Source organism: Salvelinus sp. IW2-2015, linkage group LG25, assembly GCF_002910315.2.
Source record: "Salvelinus sp. IW2-2015 linkage group LG25, ASM291031v2, whole genome shotgun sequence".
Taxonomy (NCBI): domain Eukaryota; kingdom Metazoa; phylum Chordata; class Actinopteri; order Salmoniformes; family Salmonidae; genus Salvelinus; species Salvelinus sp. IW2-2015.
Window position 1 is genome coordinate 1,775,339 of NC_036865.1, and position 20,365 is coordinate 1,795,703.

The window sequence follows — 20,365 nt, forward strand, 5'->3', positions numbered from 1 at the left end:
CAAAGCCTATTCCCCCTCAGAAAACTAACAAGATTTGGCATGAGTCCTGAGATCCTCAAAAGGTTCTACAGCTGCAACATCGAGAGCATCCTGACTGGTTGCATCACTGCCTGGTACGGCAATTGCTCAGCCTCCGACCGCAAGGCACTACAGAGGGTAGTGCGTACGGCCCAGTACATCACTGGGGCTAAGCTGCCTGCCATCTAGAACCTCTACACCAGGCGGTGTCAGAGGAAGGCCCTAAAAATTGTCAAAGACCCCAGCCACCCCAGTCATAGACGGTTCTCTCTACTACCGCATGGCAAGCGGTACCGGAGTGCCAAGTCTAGGACAAAAAGGCTTCTCAACAGTTTTTACCCCCAAGCCATAAGACTCCTGAACATGTAATCAAATGGCTACCCGGACTATTTGCATTGTGTGCCCCCCCCCAACCCCTCTTTTTACGCTGCTGCTACTCCCTGTTTATCATACATGCATAGTCACTTTAACTATACATTCATGTACACACTACCTCAATTGGGCCGACCAACCAGTGCTCCCGCACATTGGCTAACCGGGCTATCTGCATTGTGTCCCACCCACCAATCCCTCTTTTACGCTACTGCTACTCTGTTCATCATATATGCATAGTCACTTTAACCATATCTACATGTACATACTACCTCAATCAACCTGACTAACCGGTGTCTGTATGTAGCCTCGCTAATTTTATAGCCTCGCTACTATATATAGCCTGTCTTTTTACTGTTGTTTTATTTCTTTACCTACCTATTGTTCACCTAATACCTTTTTTGCACTATTGGTTAGAGCCTGTAAGTAAGCATTTCACTGTAAGGTGAATTTCACTGTAAGGTGAATCAGGCTACAATTGTGAATGAGAACCTGGTATCAAATGGGGTAAAAAAAAATAATATTGGGATTTTCTTGGCCCGCATGGTTAATTTCTTTCTTAATAAGCTTAAACTTGATTCAACTTTTCATTTGATTTTTCTATAGACTATTGGTATTGTATGTTCTCTCTCACCTGGCTACTTTAAGTTTTAGGCTATTCATAATAACCTTTTGAAATTGAACTCATTGTTTGATCGGGAAAAAACCATGCAGAAAATGATGCAGTCATGCCTTCAGTCATATACATACAGCCTATCGAATGGAGAGAGAAGAAAATATAGACTACATAAAAAATGAATAGCCCAAAGCCAATGCAGCCGACAGAAACAGAGAAAAAAACATTTGACTGGACATTTTGTGCTGCTTTGGTGGAATTCTCCACTTTCTGGCCTATAATATTCCTCTCGAGTTCTGCATCACACAGTATGTATTGAAATAGGCTTTAGCAAATAGGAATAGGCATTTTACTTGGAATGTCACTTGTGCTGCCCTGCGAGAGACTGTTCTTTACTGCGGAGCGCCAGTCAAGTTCAAATAGGCTAAACCATCGTCTGTCACATCACGATGTCGTCACCATCGACGATGGCTGTCAACATTGTTGATAGACGATGCTATCGTAATATCGGCCAACCCTAATGCACACACAAAACCACTCCAATGCCGGACACCAGCTGCCTTTTGGATAACAGTGCCTCAGGCGCAATGTCCATTCCTCCAATCCCTCTTTATCCCCCTCTCATTGGGGCCCCTCTTCAGAACATCTCAACATCTCCCTCTCCTGTTCTTAACACAGAATCACACCTACACACACTCCCCATGGAACACCAAGTCTCTCTCTAGCTCGCTCGCTCACTCACTCTTACACAACACCCCCTCCCCCTCACACACACACTTCTGAAGGTGTATGGCAGAAAAGTTGTATATCTGACAGAGGAAGTCTTATAAAATCAAATCAAACCTAATCAAATAACCTCCTCTGGGTTATATCTACACAGGGAGTACTGTTACTCTTGGAGACAGACTCTTGCAATAATAATATAAGAAATGCAGACCAGGGTCTGTTCAGGCTTGTGCGTGTGCACGCGCGCACACACATAAATGTACAAACTACACATTCTCTACTAGTCACACACACACAATCTGTAGTCTCTCGCATGCACACACACGGCCAACTCTGTAAATCACCCAGTCCTTCAACATCTGTGCAGAAATACTTAAACGCTTTCTCACATTATTGGGTTACACTTTACAGGAAGCGTCAGATGTGTGTGTATGTGCGCGCTACGTGTGTGTGATCTCTTATTTCATACCAGCAGACAGAGTGCTGTCGTCAGCCGCACCACAAACACCCCACTGCCTCATCCAATACTGACAGATGAGAGCAGTATTTACCTACCCAGTCCTTAGGTATTACCTATACTGTACCTCTACTGCCCACAGAGGGAGGGAGAGCGGGAGTGTGGTGGGAAAATCAAGAGAGCGATTGAGAGAAACAGAGAGAGAGTGTACAGGTTAATTATGGAAGAAGAACCAGAAAGGAGAAGGAAAAAATAAAGAGAAATGAGAGAAGAGAGAGATGAGGGAGGTAAAGGAAAAACATAGGAGCGAAAGAGAACAAAAAGTGAAGAGACTGTTTTCTGCAAGTACATTGAGTGGCCAGCCAAATAGAAAAAGTAACCAGCCAGGGAGTTTCCAGGCTGTGGAGAATTATATTTTTTTCTTCTTCAGAACAAGCTCTATTTTGTGGCGTCTGGAACATTCTAAAGAACTTGCTTCCATCTGAAATGCACAGCTAAATTATTGAATAGTTATTTTTTTTTTTATATGACTTCACCAGATTGGTCAAATTACTTGTGGTATCGAGTAGAAAGACATGACACAATTAAAATGACTTAAAATGTATGAATTGAGTGTGTTAGTTGTTTTGGATATCGTGTAGGCCAGGGTACCCCAACTGGCGACCCGCGGGCTGGTGGTAAAAAAAAATTGAGCAAAAGAAATTAAAGAGTTTGGAATTTTCATCGTTTGACATAAGACTGAAAACTCAACAGGAAATCTGCTCCAGGTGATTTTAGTTTAAGAAATCTGTTCGCAACTATTCACACGCATAAGAGAGACACACATGATTGTACATAAATGTGAGGAAGATTTGAAATTATGTTTTAGTCAAACATATTTGTAAGGGATTTTTGCAGTCTACAAATTATTTGTAATTATGTTCCAGCCCATGAACATCCGCTATTACAAATAGAATTCAAAGAGGTCCAGTGACTCTGATTTTCTCCCCCCAAAAGGTCCAAATCATTAAAATGTCTAACGTGTGCTATGATTTGGGGGCATATGTAGTTCTTGTATATGTATAGCTAATAAACAGAGTACAACATTTCAATAACATTTCAACCATATTTATTGCACATTTTCAATGCAGACACATTAAACATGAGGTAAAATAAATATGCATCCTAATCATAAATAAAAGTAGTCCAATCACAAATGTTCTCATTTCAAGCAAAACAAGACTGCATTGTCAAAAAAATAACAAGTGCCTGTTTCTGAAAAAAGTGCTTTGATTTTTGAACAAATAAGAAACGACAGGTTTACTATTTATCTGTCCTACTCTCTCCCACTTCACTTCTCCATCTCTCTTCTTTAGTGAGAGAAATTGTCTTTTGCTTGCCCTGCCAGTAATTTGCACCTTGGCTGGAATGGAGACAGTGCCATTCTCATACACATATGTAGGTGCTCATTGGTGAGTCTAGCACGGTACTTATTTGTAATGATGTTCATAGTGGAGAATGAAGATTCACAGCTGTATGTGGAGTCAAACATGGTCAAGGTGTGTAGTGCTACTTTCGTTAGACCAGGGAAAACAGTCTCAGACACAGCCTGCAGCCAGAAAGTGTCATGATCGGTTAGTTGAAAGTGCTCTCTTAGTGCAACATTTGCTTGCAGATGAATCAGTTCCATCTGTAGAGATCCACCATGGGCCCACTTGAAGGTCTGTGTCATCTCCTTTTGAAATTCCTCTGACATCTGTGATGAGGAATGGATTTGAAATTAGAAGGAGCTGCTGTCCAAGGCTGAAGCTGTCAAAGCGATTTCTGAAGTTTCTAGTTTCTCAGCTCATCTATGAAGTCAACATGAGGAGAAACATCTCTCTCACCCTGAATCTGTTCCTGCACTTTCGGGAAGTGCGCACAGTCTCCTTGAAGATATTCCTTGAAAACTTCCAGTTTCCTCTGGAAGGAGCGGACAGATGTCATCAAATCACAAACTGAATTGCCCTGTAGTTTCACGTTGAGATCATTAAGGTGTGATGTTTACCAAAAAAGCAACAAATCCATTTTGCTCTCGTCTTGCAAAAAAAGTGAAAACTGTGTCGCCTTCTGACTCTTGAGCTGTACTAGGAAAGCTGTTATTTCCTTTCGAATGGACCAAAAGCGGTCCAACACCCTGCCTTTACTGACCCATCTTACGTTGTTGTGCAGCAGTAGGTCATTTGCATTTTCCTCAACTCCTTTCAGGAATTCTCTCAGCAGGCGATGTTGATGAGATGAGGATGCCCTGAGGAAGTTGATAAGTTTCATCAGTGTATTCACACTTCAGCATACTCTTCTGACAGATTGGCGCACAGGACAGACTGATGAATGATGCAGTGGTAAGCTGTGAGATCAGGGTTGTCCTCTTTCAACCGTGCCACAGCTCCTCTCTCACTAGAGACCACTTGTTTTAGATCTATCCCCCTCTTTCTTAGCATCTCCTCTATGGCCATGTATATGTCCTTTCCTCTTGCATGTGTCTCGAGTGGTGTTACACCTAACAGGTCTTCACAGAATTCCTTCTCTGTGTGGTAAAATCGAACATACACCAGAAGCTGGGCATTATCACTCACATCAGTAGATTCATCAACAGCTAGTGCTATGCAGGGTGCACTCCGTACAGCTTCATCAAGCTGTGTTAATACATCCTCTGTTAGTATTTTACTCTATCTTGCGGTTGTGTTATGTGACATTGGGATTTGCTCGTCTTTTTGTTTACCGCCAAGTAAAGTTTCAGCAACAGCATTCATGCACTCCATCCCCGTCAGTAAATGGCTTTTGGTGTTGACCTAAAATCCAAGCTCTTTTTAATGAACATTGGTTTGCACGTTGTTGGGCAGTGAATGCATGGGAGAGGACACTGGTGGACCGATCATACTGGGCTTTGAGTTTGTTTATTTTGCGTGCCCTCACCTCAGACTGCTGTGGATATGTTTGCTCAAAAGATATGTGCTTTGTTTCGTAGTGGCACTTTTTATTAGAGCCACGGTCTCTGAACAAATCAGGCAGAGTGGTTTGACACTCATCGCGGGAAGGATAAAGGCATATTTGTCTGTCCACTCCTCTTTGAAAGCTCGATTTTCTGTATCAACTTTCCTGACTTTTGCACACGCCATTCTATAATGTCTCCTCTCGCTCCGGCTTTGCTTCTCTCGCTGTCTCTCTCTCTGACAACATCAGTCTCCTAAAATGCATTGTAAACATTCGCTTTGATTGGCTGAGTTTCGTGAAGTGATTTAAATAACGCATGTGATTGGACAACACACAGTAGTATGGGACGCTGTCTGGGACCTTCCCAGCTGTGCTGAGCCAGTGCAGTATGTGTACATTGAAAAAAACGGTTGCTTCATCCGTATTTAACTTAACAATTATTTATGAGAAATGTGTCGAGGTCCAGATAGAACCTTTACTCGGTCCGGACCCGGACCCGAGGTCCGCCAATTGTGCACCTCTGCACTACAACAACAACAAAAATCGGCCCGTGGCTGAATCTAGTTGATGATCCCTGGTCTAGTGCTGTAAGATCAGGACAAATTTCTAAGTAAGATAACCTTTAACATTTTAATTTAAGTCATATTTACAGTTTTACTGCAAGATACGAATTTCTAGAATGATGTTTGTTCTTCAAATTATGTATTTTACTGGCTCTGCTACTGTGGACACTTAGGGTAAGGAAAACAATGTGTAATTTGGGTGAACTATCCATTTAACAGTTTGGCCTGTCAATCAATAACTGTGGGTGGGATGGTCAGGGGAGGGGGCAGGATGTTTGGTACAAAGTTGGTAGTGTTTCAGACCTGTCAATCATTCATTGTGGGTGGGACTTTGAGGGAAGGCGGTAGATGAGTAATCTAGTGAGAAAAACTAGTCTACTCTTTCAATTTAATTTATTGTGGCAAAAAAACTAAGAAAAAAGTTGTTTTCAAAAATCCTTCTTTAACCTGTCTCCTCTTCATCTACACTGATTGAAGTGACATTACCAGGTGACATCAATAAGGGATCATAGCTTTCACCTGGTCAGTCTAGGTCATGGAAATAGCAGGTATTCCTAATGTTTGGTACACTCAGTGAATAACTACATTGTATAATTTATGAATAGCAAAGGGATATAAGAGACTGACATAGTCAGTTGGACACCTTTTACACAAGCGGTTCGGTCGGCAATCAAAAACATGAAATAGCCTATGTACCCAGACTCCGTAGCTAGCTATAAAGGTCTTCAGTGTTTTTCAAAGAAAATAGATGTGCCACAAAACAATAATTAAGTGGATTTCAACTCATCGTTACCACTTACATTACATGGGACGTGTTAATTCACTCACAGAAAACGATGAAGAAGCATCATGTTCTCCCTACTCTGTGAAAATACACTTTACTGCAGCCAACCACAGCGCAGAAAAATAACACAGGTACCGAGAGGCGGGACAGAGAGCAGTGTGACCCTGTCGCCGCTCGCTTTGTGACTGACAGGCACCTGTCCTATCAATAGAAGATACATATCGTTCATTCTAGCGGGACAAGGATATACAGACTTTTCTCACTAGCGAATTGAAACTTTTAAATGAAAAGAAGCCTAGTTATTTTTCCAGTTCATACATTTTATTGAACTCTGGAAAGAGTGAGAGAAAGAGAGCAGAGAGAGAGAGTGCAAGTCTATAACAGAGAAAACAAAGACAAGGAGAGGAGACACAAAAGGAAGAAAGAAAAGAAAAAAAGAAAAGAGCAATGGAAACACTGCCAAATGCGAAGCTAGATCCTTAGCCTCTCCAGTCCTACTGACCTGAGTGCAGAGTAGGAGCCCAGCGACAGAGAGGCGAAGTCGGGGTGGTAGTACAGGTAGACAGAGGACACGCAGGTGGGCAGGACGTCCACTACTCCCACTGCCACGATGCGGCCGTCCAGCCAGTACTGTTGGTGGAAGGAACCGTAGCCCGCCGCTGGACCATCTGGAGACATCTCCATCTGGTGGGGGGGGGGAGGTTATAGATCACAATAGTAGCATAAGTACAAACTGGAAAAATGCAATTGACCTAGTGACTGAATCATATGAATCCCCTGTTTGTTAGTGCTTTGGCATTAGCAGGTCTCTCACACACACACACACATTTATCTTTTCATTAGAGCCCAGGCCCCACACGTGTAGTTTACCGAAAGCATTTGCTGAACTGAAATTGGTACTTAATGCAGGTAAAACTAAAGTACATGTTACTTTCCAAAACGCTTAAAAATATACCTGATGATTTACGCATATTGGATGGTGCCCACATTTATCGTGTCCCTGCTTATAAATATCTGGGTATCGGGATTGATGAAAAACGCTCTTTCAAAAAGCATACTGATGAGTTAGTTAAGAGGGTAAGAATAAAAATGGGCTTCCTAAAAACAGGAATGCCTTTCGGTAAATAGCAGAAAACAAATAATCCAGTCGACGTTCATTCCGGCTTTAGACTATGGCGATATAGTCTATATGAATGCAGATGCCACTGTATTTAAGCCATTGGACGATAGGTTCATTACACATCAATGCATTCTGTATCAGAAAGTAGGCAGGTCCTCTCGAGTCTCGTAGATCAATACACTGCTCTCTTTTTGTTTATAAGGCCTTCTTGTGCAAACGTCCAACATACCTTCCTTAATTGTTAAATTACAGACATGAGTCACCAGACCCAATCACAGGGATGGTGAACCTCTGGAGATCTCTTCAATCTCCACTGAGTTGGGTAGATCTGCTTTTCGTTTTTTTGCACCTAACGTGTGGAATGATCTCCAAAGCACTCTAAAATTGGAGGAATTTGTGCCTCAAGGGCATTTCAGACGGCTGTTAGGGGACCTTTTCACTCAAGGAGAATGTTCTTTTTTTTATGATTGATTGTGTTTTGATTTGTGTATATGAATGTCTATATGAATGTGAAGCTTGATGTGTATATCGTATTTTGCTGTGTATTGTTTTATACAGGGCTCATCTGAAAATTAGACATCGTCTCAGCTTTGACTCCATGTCAAAATAAAGGTTCAATCAAATAAATAAATGCACAGGGGTGTACAGTAGCCCGCACTCAGCCCACTAATAGCTCCCAAATGTGGAGGGGGATCAGGCTGGGGGCGTGGGTAGAGCTGTGTGTGCTAGCCACAGAAACACATGGGAGACGCCTTTTAATAAAAGACCCTGTATGAAATCCATCTCGCCAGGCAGGGTGTGGAATGTGGCCAAGCTTACTCCTGGATGTGTGCGCGTGTGTGCAATACAACTCCTGTTTAGTACCCAACAGATTGCATGCTGGGTTTTTCAATCAACTGGCTTAACTGCTTTATATCACACATACTTTAGACAGCTAGTGGGGCTAGGGGGCATATTAAGCCTGAGGTGGACTGGTGTATGTGCATGTGTGAAAGAACGGTTGAAACAGGATCCTTCCCCACGGCCCATCTGGGCCCGGCGCAGACGCCGCTTGTTATCACAACACAGAGAGAGCTGCCGTTGTTAATCCAACAGTGTGAAAACACCCAGAATGCTGCTTGGCCACTGACCAGCAACAACCACCCTGACACAATTAAACCTGTCTAAATATCACCCCCCCCCCAATACCTATAATTGGACCTCCAGGACCCCTGCAAACTCACAGCTATCTTTCCCAGAAGACCCCCACCGGTCCTAGGCTCCACATTCCTCTTGTACCCCCTTGGCGGAGCTAGGTTAAGCGAAGCTTACCGATTACCTGGGTGACACAACAGAGCATTGGAGACGGGGACAGTATCCATTCACTATGTGGGCTAGGGGGTGACGTGTTTGTGTGTGGTGAGCAGACTAGAGGAGAGAAGACTAGAGGAGAGAGAGAAGACTAGAGGAGGACTAGCATGGGGCAGACTTTAGCTTTCAACATTTTGAATGACCGGCAGTTGGGAGTGAGTGAGAGGGAGGCTGGGGGTAAAATGGAGTGTGTTAAGCTGGGAGAGTGGAGGTGGAATTGGAGGGGGTCTGGTTGGTGGCTGTATTAGCTACACTACCAGTCAAAAGGTTTAGAACAACTACTCATTCAAGGGTTTTTCTTTATGTTTTCTATTTTCTACATTGCAGAATATGCCTGGATGACAGCTTTGCACACTCTTGGCATTCTCTCAACCAGCTTCATGAGGTAGTCACCTGGAATGCACTTCAGGTGTGCCTTCTTGAAAGTTAATTTGCGGAATTTATTTCCTTAATGCGTTTGAGCCATTCAGTTGTGTTGTGACAAGGTAGGGGTGGTATACAGAAGATAGCCCTGTTTGGTAAAAGACCAAGTCCATATTATGGCAAGAACAGCAAAGAAATGACAGTCCATCATTACTTTAAGATATGAAGGTCAGTCAACACGGAACATTTCAAGAACTTTGGAAAGTTTCTTCAAGTGCGGTCGCAAAAACCATGGGTGAACGGATGATCTCCGCATGTGTATTTAACACCGTGAAGCATGGAGGAGAAGGTGTTATGGTGTGGGGCTGCTTTGCTGGCGACACAGATTTATTTAGAATTCAAGGCACACTTCACCAGCATGACTACCACAGCATTCTGCAGCGATACACCATCTCTTCTGGGTTTTGGCTTAGTGGGACTATCATATGTCTTTCAACAGGACACTGATCCAACACACCTCAAGGCTGTGTATGGGGTAATTTTACCAAGAAGGAGAGTGATGGAGTGCAGCATCATATGACCTGGCCTCCACAATCCCCCGAACTCAATCCAAATTGAGATGGTTTGGGATGAGGCAGACCGCAAAGTTAAGGAAAAGCAGCTAACAAGTGCTCAGCATATGTGGGAACTCCTTCAAGACTGTTGGAAAAGAATTCCAGGTGAAGCTGGTTGAGAGAATGCCAAGAGTGTGCAAAGCTGTCAAGGCAAAGGGTGGCTATTTGAAGAATCTCAAATATAAAATATATTTTGATTTGTTTAACACTTTTGGTTACTACATGATTCCATATGTGTCATTTCATAGTTTTGATGTCTTCACTATTATTCTACAATGTAGAAAATAGTAAAAATTAAGAAAAACTCTTGAATGAGTAGGTGTTCTAAAACTTTTAGAACACAAAACGGGTAGTGTACCTCTGGGGCTCCTAGTGGGCACAACATCTGGAGGCTGGGTGGGGCCCCTGAGCTGTGGCAGTCTGTCTGGGGCTGGGGAAAATGCCCGTCAGTGGAAGGCATGCAGCCTGTAAATTTCTTGGTACAGGCTCTGGCAGCAAACACTGGAGTCTTTGTCAGAGCCTAGGTTCACTTAGAATTTAGTAAGAAGTGAGAGCGTGGGTCTCCATGTGTGCGAGAGTGATTTTTCTTACCCCCTCTGAGCATGGCCGTGAGTGTCTGTCAGTGAATGGTTGAGGGTCTATTTACTTTCGGTGTGTGTGTGTGCACTCATATGCGTGTGCGTTTGCGCACGGGTGTGTATGTGTGCACTTGTGTGTGTTTATGCAGCAGACACGTGTAAGAGGTAGATCTTGTCTCACTCTAACCTGCGCGTCACCTCCCAGGTCAGCCTAATGGCTGTGTCCTTGCCACAATGACAACAACCTAAACATTCTCCACCGCTAAACAGGAAACTGCCGCTGAGGCCTCAAAAGGGGCCCAAATCACTCTGATGGGCCCGCCAAACTCCCCCTTTACTTCCCCCTTCTCCTCCACGCTCTCCCCCTCTCCTCTCTGGTCTAGTGCAGGGGAGTAAAAGTGTAATTGCTTAACTCAAACAAACGCACATTGCAGTATTGGAGTAGGAGCAATTTTTCCCTATGGTCAAATAAAATCTGAGATAAAAACTTAGCTACAACTACTACCAGGTAGACTCCCCTCACAGGTATGCTTTCACTTTTCAGAATAAGAAGTCTGTGTGCGGTTTCTATAAACAAAGACACTGCATAAACATTGCTATGGCAGGTTTGATTGAATTCCTGCCTGAGTGCTCCGTGAGTTTTCAGAAGGCTCTGTGGCCAAAGTGGAGCAGGTTAGTGAGTGGCATTGACATTCATTAGGGTGCTGCTCATGGTCTGGTTTGGGGAAGAGAAGAGCAATCTGGGCAAACACACAGTACCAGTCCTCAGAGTTGTTTAGCTGTCAGGCCTGGCACGGTAATTGTATAATCGTGTAACTGACGATTATGGATGAACACCGTCATGAAAATAAAACAAACATCATAACCATTTTAATGAAGTAAGAAAATTATATACAGTCAAAGGTTGAGAGAAAACTATGAAATAACACATATGGAAGCACGTAGTAACCAAAAAAAAGCGTTAAGAAAATCTAAAAAGTTTAAATTTGAGATTCTTCAAAGTAGCCACCCTTTGCCTTGACAGCTTTGCACACTCTTGGCATTCTCTAGACCAGTTTCACATGTATGTCTGCAAGGCCTATATCTTCTGCTAGCATATGTATTGTACGTCTATCCTTTGTCATGGAGATACAGGTGACGCTGGTTGAGAGATTAATCCATCCTAATGACAGAGAATATTTTTTTCTCCCACTGTCATAAGACACACTCCAGAATAGATTTCTTCTTGATATCTAGTTTCATGGTTAATAATGTGATTGATTGCAAGATTTGGCCCATGGCCCACACAGATCATGCTACAGTAGTTACATGTTGATATAAACTCTGAAAATCTGAGGAAGGGTAGATTTAGACTAAACACCATGCCATTACAAGATGAGATATTTAGCCAAATCAGTAGCAGTTGATCTTAGATCCTTTTTTTCACAGATAGCACATTTCAAACTGCCTGCAAACAGAAATTTCAGTTGCATGAAATGTATAACAAAAAAAGGCAGAATATGGACCGTTTAGGCTTAGAACGAGTTTTCATAAGGGAGGTGAGAATACAGGCAGGCTACGAGCAACACAAAAAAATGCAGAACCCTTCTAACGTAATCCCAGCAATTAAGAAGGGTGATAAGATGGTGACCTTATCCAAAGAGAAACTGTGTTTCAGCATTTTTATGAAGATTTATATACAGCCTAATGTTCTGTGGGCCCCATAGTTTTTTGTCTGGTATAGAATTACCTAGATGATCAGATAGCTAGGTAGAGGACCTAGACTGTACTGTAACAGAAGAGGAGGTTAGAGCCGCCATTTTATCTGTGAAAGTTGGGAAGTCACCTGGTCTGGATTACCTTCCTGTAGAATATTATAAAAAGTATATTGACATTATTGTACCATTTAAAAATGCCTCCCTTCCGGACACCTTTAATGAGGGGTTGATGTCGTTGATCCCTGAAAAGGATAGAGATATGACAGAACCTGGGAATATTAGAGCCATCGGCCTCCTCAATGTGGATTGTAAGATTCTTACTAAGACCTTTGCGACACCCTTAGAGAAGGCACTACCTATTACCATACAAGTAGGATATCATACCATATCATACCAAGTAGGATTTATTAAGAACAGGTCCTCTAATATAAGGCTCTGACACCTAAATGTGGTTAAAAGCGCCATAAAAAAAGCTAGACTACGGTTTGCAACTGCACATGGGGACAAATATTGTACTTTTTGGAGAAATGTCCTCTGGTCTGATTAAACAAAAATAGAACTGTTTGGCCATGTTTGGCCAACATCATTATGTTTGGAGGAGAAAGGGGGAGGCTTGCAAACCGAAAAACACCATCCAAACCGTGAAGCACGGGGGTGGCAGCATCATCTTGTGGGGGTGCTTTGCTGCAGGAGGGACTGGTGCACCTCACAAAATAGATGGCATCATGAGGATGAAAATTATGTGGATATATTGAAGCAACATCTCAAGACATCAGTCAGAAAGTTAAAGCTTGGTCGCAAATAGGTTTTCCAAATGGACAATGACCCCAAGCATACTTCCAAAGTTGTGGCAAAATGGCTTAAGGACAACAAAGTCAAGGTATTGGAGTGGCCATCACAAAGCCCTGACCTCAATCCCATAGAACATTTGTGGCAGAACTGAAAAAGCGTGTGTGAGCAAGGAGGCCTACAAAGCTGACTCAGTTACACCAGCTCTTTCAGTAGGAATGGGACAAAATTCACCCAACTTATTGTGGGAAGCTTGTGGAAGGCTACCCGAAACGTTTGACCCAAGTTAAATAATTTGAAAGGCAATGCTACCAAATACGAATTGTGTATGTAAACTTCTGACCCACTGGGAATGTGATGAAAGAAAAGCTTAAATAAATCACTCTACACAATCATTCTCTACTATTATTCTGACATTTCACATTCTTAAAATAAAGTGGGGATCCTAACTGACCTAAGACAGGGAATTATTACTAGGATTAAATGTCAGGAATTGTGAAAAACTGAGTTTAAATGTGTTTTGCTAAGGTGGATGTAAACTTCCGACTTCAACTGTATACATTTTTGGGGGCTTGCCTGTTTTGCATGTTATTTTGGCGTCAATACGTGTCTCACATCAATTTGCATTTGGTACCTTGGGTCGAGTGTTAGCACCAACTCACGTTTCTCGACCGTGTAAATTGGGGCCATGTCTTTGCAGACGGCAGCCGTTATCTCCTTCCACCTTTGTGATTCTTTGCCATATAGTGTGCCGCGGGCATAAGCCTCTTGCAACGTCTGAGTCAGGGGTTTGTTTTGAGCACTCGACTATACTTTTTTGGGTCTCATCAGTAGACTCTCTGTGTAACGTTACTGTTTCACATGCTTATTGCGTAGGTGGTAAAAGAGGTTAGTGGTGTTTGAGCCTGTTGTCGGGACCGGCCTGCGGTATATTTTTTCATACCCGAACCACGTCCATGCAACCGAAGTAGCCCCTCTTTTAGTTACGAGCTCCGTGTCTCCGTGCTCTGTGTCACGTTCACTCTCCTCCATGTTAATTTGTGTTGCAAACACAAAAAAATATTGCCGTTAAGAGTGCGATTTGCGACACAACCAAATAAACGATAGAGCATAATATGAACCGACAGACGTTTTTCTATCGTCACATGATATATATCGTAATATCGCCCAGCCCTAATGCCAAATAATGCCAATATGTTACTCTGGAACCGTTACCCCATTTAATTTCAAATGGGTTCCTACTGGGATGAAATATTGGGAATTGAGTTCAAAATTGGAGGAAGTGATGGGACTACATTTTAAACCACTACTAGTCTAGATTAAGACCAATTTAGAAAAAGGAGAAAATCACTTTTTTTAATGGAGAAAGATCATGATTAAAATGGTTGTGATCCCACAATTTAATTATATCTCTGCAATGTTACCTATGAATACTCCAGACCGGTATTTTAAACAATATGACAAAATAACTTTTTTGGGGACAGGAAAAAGAACAGGATAAATATGATGTGCTCACCAATGGATGTAGGAGGATTGGCTTTACCAGATATTAAATTAGTACAATTTATCATTTGAAATGACTAAATAGGCAAAGCATTGTGCTCCCGAGTGGTGCACCGGTCTAAAGTACTGCATCTCAGTGCAAGAGGTGTCACTACAGACCCTGGTTCAATTCCAGGCTGTATCACAACCGGCCATGATCGGGAGTCCCATAGGGCGGCGCATAATAGTGCCAGTGTCGTCCGGGTTAGAGTAGGCCATCATTGTAAATAAGAATTTGTTCTTAACTGACTTGACTAGTTAAATAAAGGTTTAAAAAAATTATCTCTGGCTCGTGCGATGGCACGGAGATGTGCATGGAGCTACAAATGATGGCTGGAGGAAGATGAGTGCCATGAATGTCTGGCAATTTCTGTGCCTCCTTGAGGACCGACTGGAGATTGGGGACGGAGGACCCACATCATCAAGCAGGGTGAGGCTGGAGCCTCAGAAACCCTTGAGGCCTGATGTGCGACTACCCTTCTCCTGACTTGGGCAGTGGGCACTAGAACCAGCTATTTCTCTCAAGGATGCTCAACACATTACATCTGTACCAGTAACAGCCCCAACACATGCACACACATACGGTAGAGTAACAGAATGGCTGTCCCTTGGTCCATCCAGAACACAGGAGTGGATCAAGGCCTGGTGTTCAGCACAGTCACACCACATTACGCTCTTCTACATTTCAACTCTGCCCCTATGAGCAGCTAAATAAAACCCTGCCAAAAAGAAACAATACCCGCTTCCTGAGTCCATCCCCCAGTCCAGCTGGAAGGCTTTAGAAGAGAAAGGACAAGGGACTAAGAGTGTGTAGGAGTGTGCGCCCCCGCGCACCCCAACAGACGGCACACGTGTGTTACTACATTTAACCCTGTTTGAATCTGTATTCATGTATGATGTTTCTAATAATAACTAGGTCAGGAATGTGTAATATACTGAAATAATATATAACCGCAACACTTAGTGCTGGTCCCATGTTTCATGAGCTGAAATAAAAGATCTCAGAAATGTTCCACACGCACAAAAAGCTCATTCCTCAAAAAAATTTGCACACACATTTGTTTACATTCCTGTTAGTGAGCAATTCTCCTTTGCCAAGATAATCCATCCACCTGACAGTTGTAGCATATCAAGAAGCTGATTAAACAGCATGACAATAAAAGGCCACCAAAATGTGCATCTTTGTCACACAACACAATGCCACAGATGTCTCAAGTTTTGAGGGAGCATGAAATTGGCATGCAGACTGTAGGAATGTCCAACAGAGCTGTTACCAGATAATTTAATGTTAATTTCTCTACCACAAACAGTCTCCAACGTTGTGTTAGAGAATTTGGCAGTACGTCCAATCAGACCCACAACTGCAGACCATGTGTAACCACGCCAGCCCAGGACCTCCACATACGGCTTCTTCACCTGCGGGGGCTGAGGAGTATTGCTGTCTATCATAAAGCCCTTTTGTGGAGAAAAACTCATTCTGATTGGCTGGGACTGGCTCCCAAGTGGGTGGGGCTATGCCCTCCCAGGCCCACCCATGTGAAATCCATAGATTTAAATTGACTTATTTCCTTCTATGAACTGTAACATTCATATTTTTGTTCAGTATATTATAAAACAGGAAAGTTCCCACATTCATTTGTATTCAAGGTTAGCTACTACTGTACATATAGACAAACATTCCAGCTACCCACTCCAGCAAAGATGGAGAAAAGGTTTTATGTTCTCTAGTGATTTGTGTGCAGTATTTAAACCATTTTACCTGAGATAATCACTTTCGTCATGGAGACTTTGGAATAATGGTGACTGACTCGCACAACATTGGCTTCAGAAAATATTCACACCCCTTTCCACATTTTGTTGTTGTGATAGGTAGGGTTAAAACTGATTCAATTGTCATTTTTTGTCAACGATCTACACCAAATACTCTGTCAAAGTCCAAAAAAGTGAAAAATAATATATCTTGGTAACAAGAATTCAACCCTTTGAGTCAATACATGTTAGAATCACCTTTGGCAGCGATTACAGCTGTGAGTCTTTCTGGGTAAGTCTAAGAGCTTTGCAAACCTGAAATGTAAATTGGAAAATGGTGCCGATAGAGATGACAGCTTCACTTCTAGTCCTCAGGAAACTGTGCAGTATTTTTAAAATGTATTATTTCTTACATTGTTAGCCCAGAAAACCTTAAGTGTTATTACATACAGCCGGGAAGAACTATTGGATATCAGAGAGACGTCAACATATGTCTCTCTGGGACGAGCACTACGACCAGGAATACGACTTTCCCAAAGCGGATCCTTTGTCTGCACCTCCCAGGGCATTTAAACTGATTCCAGAGGCCGACCCAAAACAAAGCCGCCGGAGGAGAGGGTGCAGGAGTTGTCTTCTAGTGAGGCTTCGGATGTGCGCACACCACCCACCGCTTCCGAATATATTACTCGCTAATGTCCAGTCCCTAGTTAACAAAGTCGACGAAATTACCGGAATAAACATCTCTCCGGTAAGAAGAAGGGCGGGGGGTGTATGTTTCATGATTAACGAATGTGTAATTGTAACAACATACAGGAACTCAAGTCCTTCTGTTCACCTGACCTAGAATTCCTCACAATCAAATGCCGACCGTATTATCTCCAAAGAGAACTTTCCTCCATTATTGTCACAGCCGTGTATATCCCTTCGCAAGCGGATACCAAGACGCCATTAAGGAACTTCACTGGACTATGTAAACTGGAAACCATATATCCTGAGGATGAATTTATTGTAGCTGGGGATTTTAACAAAGCTAATTTGAGAACAAGGCTACCTAAATTCTATCAGCATATCCATTGCAGTACACGAGCGAGTAACACAATTGACCCCTCCGTGATGCATACAAGGTCCTCCCCCGCCCTCCTTTTGGCAAATCTGACCATGACTCCATCTTGTTGCTCCTGTCCTATAGGCCATCCTTTCTTAAAGTGTCGGTCGCGGACCTGTTAATGGTGGGTTGCGACATGTTAGAGTAAATGTATAATTATTTAATGAATTCCTGGAATTGGTTTGGCCAAGTGCAACAGCGCTCTCTGATTAGCAGCGGTGTCAGTTTGGCAGCTGAGCGAGAGGGAGGGAGATGCCCGTGTGCTTCGCGGTTTACCAGATCTTTTTCTGCTGTTTTCTTGAAGATCACTCCGCAACCTAAACTCTGCAGCGCTGTTGTTCAGCAGCAGATGCGCTGTCAGCCAATGACTTGTCATTCCCACTCGCCGCTATCTAAATTCTGACTGAGGACAATCGCCATTAAAACGCAAATACAGCGATGAGTTTCTCTTTGCTTCATACAAACTTTGAGAAATAATGACGAGTGCCCACAATGTGTTGTGTGGAGGAGTGTTTAGTAATGAATCACTGAAAACAAACAAATTCAAACGACACGTCCTGACCAAACATCCACAGGCCGTCAGGGTTGCCATGTTTGCGGTTTTCTCGCCAAATTGGGCAACTTTGAAAACGATGTTGTGGGTGAAAATGTATTGGTGGCGGGTTTTGGGCTTACTTCTAAATTGCACCGCGCCCGCCACGGTATTTCTCTTTAAAAATAATAATAATATATATTTAACTATAACCTGCTGCTGCTGACTACCAGGCAGTGAGCAGGTTGTTACTAGCAGCACACGCGCACATGGTGACAACCTTTTACCATTTGTAGGTAGGCTATTTGTATTGGTCATTATGAAGACACCCCTTTTCCGTAAAACATTATCATTCTCCACATTTAATGTTAGTTTCATTGTGGACCTTTCCCTGAAATTAGATGTTGGCCTTTTCAGCTCAACAAGATGCAGGTAGCCTATAAACAATACTATAGCTCTGACCGCCTAGCGAACTGTTATTAGACCTGTGCTTGTGTCAGCTAACTAGATTGTACCACATAGAATATAGATCTTTTTTTATTTATTTAACTAGACAAGTCAATTAAGAACAAATTCATATTTACAATGATGGCCTACTCCGGGCCAAACCCAGACGACGCTGGGCCAATTGTGCGTCGCCCTATGGGACTCCCAATCACGGCCGGATGTGATACAGCCTGGATTCGAACCAGGTATAATAGTGACGCCTCTTGCATTGAGATGCAGTGCCATAGACCGCTGTGCCACTCGGGAGTATGCTCTAATGACATTGTTAACCAGTTTATAATAGCAATAAGGCTCCTCAGGCTTTTGTGGTGTATGGCCAATATGTCCAAAGTACAGCCATTAACCGTGGTAAATTTGCCATATACCACACCTCCTAGGGCTTTATTGTTTAATCAGCAGTCAAAACCAGTTAAATCGACATCCATTGATAGAAAATGATCTGGAGAGTTTAAGGGTGATTTATCTTTTGTCTGGCGACATTCTTAAACTTTCAAGAATTATTACTTTGATGGAAAAACTAATTTAGCTTCTTGGCCTACGTCGTTAAAAATTATGTAGATATTCCTTAATTCGCTCGATAACGTTATGGAAAAGGGGTTTCATGGATAAATGTGGCAACTCCTCTCTTGCTGCGAAAACATTTTTGGGGACTAGTTTTCAGGCCTTGTGTGCAGGTCATTGGGCTATAAATTTTAGCTGGATCTGGCAACACTGAGCATGACAGTAAACACAGGGTGTTATTTCAGATCAGGGCAGAATGCCTCAGGAAACAGTGCTTTGACAGTGGAAAAGTTAGTCAGCAAGCAAGCAGGGCATTATTGTTATTTTAGAACATAGTAGTAAAAGTGTTTCTATGATCGGCTTTGAAAAGCCAACTGACATTTACTCCTGAGGTGCTGACTTGCTGCACCCTCGACAACTACTGTGATTATTATTATTATTATTTGACCATGCTGGTCATTTATGAACATCTTGACCATGTTCTGTTATAATCTCCACCCGGCACAGCCAGAAGAGGACTGGCCACCCCTCATAGCCTGGTTTCTTCCTAGGTTTTGGCCTTTCTAGGGAGTTTTTCCTAGCCACCGTGCTTCTACACCTGCATTGCTTGCTGTTTGGGGTTTTAGGCTGGGTTTCTGTACAGCACTTTGAGATATCAGCTGATGTAAGAAGGGCTACATAAATACATTTTATTTGATTCAAACAATCCCCCTAATAGCTAACAGCTAGCTAGGTAAAGTAACCCAAAGCAAGCTAGCTAGCTACTGACAGTGCAACCCTAAGTAACAGTACATATGAAGATGAAAAATGAGCAGGCCTACTGTACATCTTATTATAGAAATTATTGAAGAAAACAAGTATAGGTTGGAACTATTGCTGTTAAAATACAAGTAAAACAATGTATTCTGAACTGGAATAAACAGATTGAAGCAAAATGTTTGAGGAAAACACACTCACACAGTTCTGGATTGCTCATCTACAGCAGGAAGTGGTCTCCTACTTGACGGAGAAAGTAGTAGATGTTCTGATCCAGTTTGGCACCACATATCTATGAGTCAGGGTTCTCAACTCTGGCATACATAAAATCAAGTACAGGGTTACACTGTCAAAAACTGAGCCCAGAGTAGACGTGCTTGTTGAAGCTTCAACCAGCCACAAACCTCTCTTTAGGGCTTTGTGTTTGTTTTCTGGTTTACATCTGTGTGATGTGGTCAATCAGTTTATTCAGAATGAAAATTATTTATTATATAATTTAACAGCAACAGTTCCAACCTAGACAGTGTTTTTAATTGGGAAAAATAAACATGAATAGCTATTTATATTTTGTTATTTGTCTTTATTATATTTGTTTTACGTATAGTTGCATGTTTTCATAAGCTTGGGTCCCAGGAAAACACAGAATTTCTCATTTGGGTCCCAGGCTGAAAAAG

The 20,365-nt window shown here is 42.5% G+C and overlaps 1 protein-coding gene across 2 annotated transcripts in view; it reads right to left on the reverse strand.

Moving 5' to 3' along the window:
• The window catches only part of LOC111951822 (arginyl-tRNA--protein transferase 1), a 181,009-nt gene that overhangs the window by 70,889 nt on the left and 89,755 nt on the right, over positions 1–20,365 (reverse strand). For both annotated transcript variants that reach the window (XM_023970061.2, XM_023970060.2), the window contains exon 9: positions 6,991–7,172. In XM_023970061.2, the coding sequence (XP_023825829.1) occupies positions 6,991–7,172 (182 nt within the window). The remainder of the gene's footprint in view (positions 1–6,990; positions 7,173–20,365) is intronic.